Source organism: Sinocyclocheilus grahami, unplaced genomic scaffold, assembly GCF_001515645.1.
Source record: "Sinocyclocheilus grahami isolate Dianchi unplaced genomic scaffold, SAMN03320097.WGS_v1.1 scaffold20778.1, whole genome shotgun sequence".
Taxonomy (NCBI): domain Eukaryota; kingdom Metazoa; phylum Chordata; class Actinopteri; order Cypriniformes; family Cyprinidae; genus Sinocyclocheilus; species Sinocyclocheilus grahami.
This window is the reverse complement of record NW_015518175.1, coordinates 1-3170: the sequence shown is the minus strand read 5'-3', so window position 1 is coordinate 3170 and position 3170 is coordinate 1. Positions and strand designations below refer to the sequence as shown.

General features: G+C 36.1%; 1 protein-coding gene across 1 annotated transcript; it reads right to left on the bottom strand.

Moving 5' to 3' along the window:
• Positions 1–911: 911 nt before the first annotated feature.
• Positions 912–3043, bottom strand: LOC107579850 (trypsin-2-like; the record flags this gene model as incomplete). The annotated part of the gene is made up of 5 exons (XM_016265641.1): positions 912–986; positions 1963–2064; positions 2198–2334; positions 2702–2952; positions 3039–3043. Coding segments are annotated over 5 exons (549 nt in total), but the record flags the coding sequence as incomplete, so codon positions are not given.
• Between the last annotated feature and the right edge of the window lie 127 nt (positions 3044–3170).

Below are 3170 nucleotides of genomic sequence, written 5' to 3'. Positions count from 1 at the left end.
ACCCCTAGAGGACGCAGTTCGAAGTTCCACGAAAGGGAACTGTAAGCATACAATACTGTGGCTCCGTCTGTAAAAAATGTTAACGTGGCGAACATCCTCAGTATAGTTGTTATCCTGGAGAAAGCTCAAAACTTCAAGATGTACAGTTACCGCTGTCTAAATTTATGGAGAAGAACGCCATGAGCTGAGCCAAGTACAGCTACAGCTACATTTCCCCACATTTTGCATTTTACATGAAACAAAAGCTCTGAATAATGGTTTCTTTTAGTCTTTTTCACAATACAGAGGTGGATTTTTTCCATGAGTTTTGACAAAGTAATGTTAACAGAACCTGTGCTTTTCCACTGATGAACTAAATATAAACACACACCAGAGGGATGAAGGTTGTGTTTTCTGGCACATTTCAGTCTTTTATATCATGCTAATTTCTGCTAGCATCTTGTATAATATTAATGTATATGTAATTAATAAAGAATGAAGATTGTGTGTTTATGTTAAAAACCTTCATAAAAACATCTCTTGCATGAAGATCTTTTCTTATGAGTAAAGTCTTCCACTGGATTGGTCACTTGACCCACAGTAAATCACACCACTGGTTTAACCTTTAACAAAGTGTTTGTTGTCTCTCTGTGACTTTAGCTTTGCTAATGTGTATTGGGTATGATGGTGCTCAGGTAGAAACAGAGCTGTGGGTCATTCTGGCTGGTGCAGTTTTAATATTGTCTTGCACACTGAGAGAAAGATGCTCAACATTTATACCTGTGCATATGGTTATTCAGTAGGTTTTAAGTATTCATTAGAGAGAGAAAAAGACTCATGAATATAATTATTCAAAAGATTTTATTTTGCACATAAAAACGATATAAACTGTTGACAGGTTTCACACTAGGTTTATTGAATTGTGTGGCCTTATTTGCAGTATGAAGCTGGGATTAGTTTTGGTATGTGTTTATTGTCTCAGTAATCCAGGAGTTGAACAGGCAGACCTAGTGGAGAATGAGAGGGATTATAATGAGTATTATAGTATTATTATAGTATATCACAGAAGAAGAAGAAGAAGAATTTTGAACATACTGTTAGCATGTCCTAGACTATTTTCTAGGAGATAGATAGATAGATAGATAGATAGATAGATAGATAGATAGATATGTTAAAAAAGGCCATTTATTACTTTCACGTGTGTTGTGCATCAATGAAAAGTAAGTGTATGATATCTGATCTTTGTAACTATTATAGGTGATTTACATTTAATCTGTTTTATATATACTTTTGCCGTTCTGATGTACATTAGCATATATAAGCTAGCAACATGAGACTATCGTGTCTTTAAAATGATGTTGTGCTCTATATATATATATATTACATTTATGCTTATTTGATTATATTGAATTTAAATTTCATGTATGATTCGGTGCAATTTAATTGTCAAAGCTTTAATATCTAAGTATTCTTAAGTCGTAAATAACCTAATGCGTATGTGTGTGGAACAAGCCCAGACAAAGCACCGCTGTTAAGCTATATTCTAGTCTATGTGATAGCAAAGCTGTGTGCTGTTTAATCTATGGCAATGTATGACATAACAAGCGTTGTTCCACCTAAATAATCCTTAAATTGCTGTATTTAATCCAATATTCCGTATATGTATGTATATCTGTTTTCTAACATTGTTTTCTAAAGTTACTACTAAGTATGTTTATACTTGTGTGCATTTTCTGTTTTTGTAGAAAACCACATTCACATGTATACCCCGACAAATAACTGAGTGTTGTAGGGAAAAATAAAAAGGTTACTCCCAGATATAAGACAACTGTCGACTACATCTATCAACTAAGTCTCTTACCGGACACTCTGTGGTGGGTTTCAAATCTAACCGGCAATCTAAATCAAAGGTGCTATCAACAGCCAACTCATTCTTTCAAGATAGATAGATAGAGCTTTTAAAATGTACAGTTGTCATCCTACCTTGGTAAAGATACCAGGCTGATCTTTCGCAGCACAACGGCCACCCGCTGACACAATACCTTGTATCTCACCATTACATACCATAGGACCACCTGAGTCACCCTGAGCAGGATGAGAATGAGGATACATTTTTTCATTTTTAACAGGAACCATGTTTTGAGACCAATAACTAATGCAATGTCTGTCTTTGGTTTAATGCGTTGAAAGGTGTAGTACTGTGTCTATAATCCGTTACCTGGCAAACACCCTTTCCTCCTTTCAGATATCCAGCACAGAACATGGAGGCAGTGATTAGGTCAGGGTAGGACTCATTACAGTCACGATCAGAGATGATGGAAAGATTCAGACACTGCAGCTTATCAGAATCAACCGCTATAAAGAAATTCACGAATTAAAAACCAAGATTTTGACAAATTTTTCATTTTTAGCAGACCGTACAAATTAGTTACCATTTAGTCATGAGAGTGTGTTGCATTTTCGGTAAAAAATTAAATTTTAGTCTGTTCTTAAATTCAAAAGTGTCCTGTTGTCATAATTAAGAAAAAAGGCCCATTAAGTCTTCTTTTTTTTATTTCTCAGAAATACATTTTAACTAAATTTTTGTTGTTTTTTGTTTTTGTTATTGTGTTTGTCAAACTCCAAGCCATGTGGTGCAACCACCATCAAGCACAATAATAACCAGAAAACTATAAAGCATCTGTCTGAGCCGTAAATAAGAAGATACTCTGGATGAACTCACTTTCATTCATGGTGATTCCCCAGCCGGAGACTCTGCACATGGTGTTTGGAGGAGCACAGCTTTTGGGCAGGTCCACAGGCTTCACAAACTTATTGAGAGTCGCGGGTTTGCTCAACTTGATCAGCATGATGTCATTGTCAATGGTGGAATAGTTAAACTGTGGGTGACGGATGACACGCTCAGACGGGATGGACTGCTCGCTGCTCTCATCCACCGCAACGTTGTGTTTACCCAGACGGACCTCTATACGACTAGCAGAGAGATTACGATAAAAAAATAAAAGTTAATTACTTACTCATAACCCTGAATGTTATTTTCCCTCATGTGAGGAACTTACCTGCACTACAAGTGCCACCAAAAAGACTGTTTCAATTTTTACTTTTAAACAATCCCCCATATTGCATTAGTCAGACAAAAAGAAGAAACTACCCCAGAAACAACTCATGACCATAAATTTATGTGGGTGGTT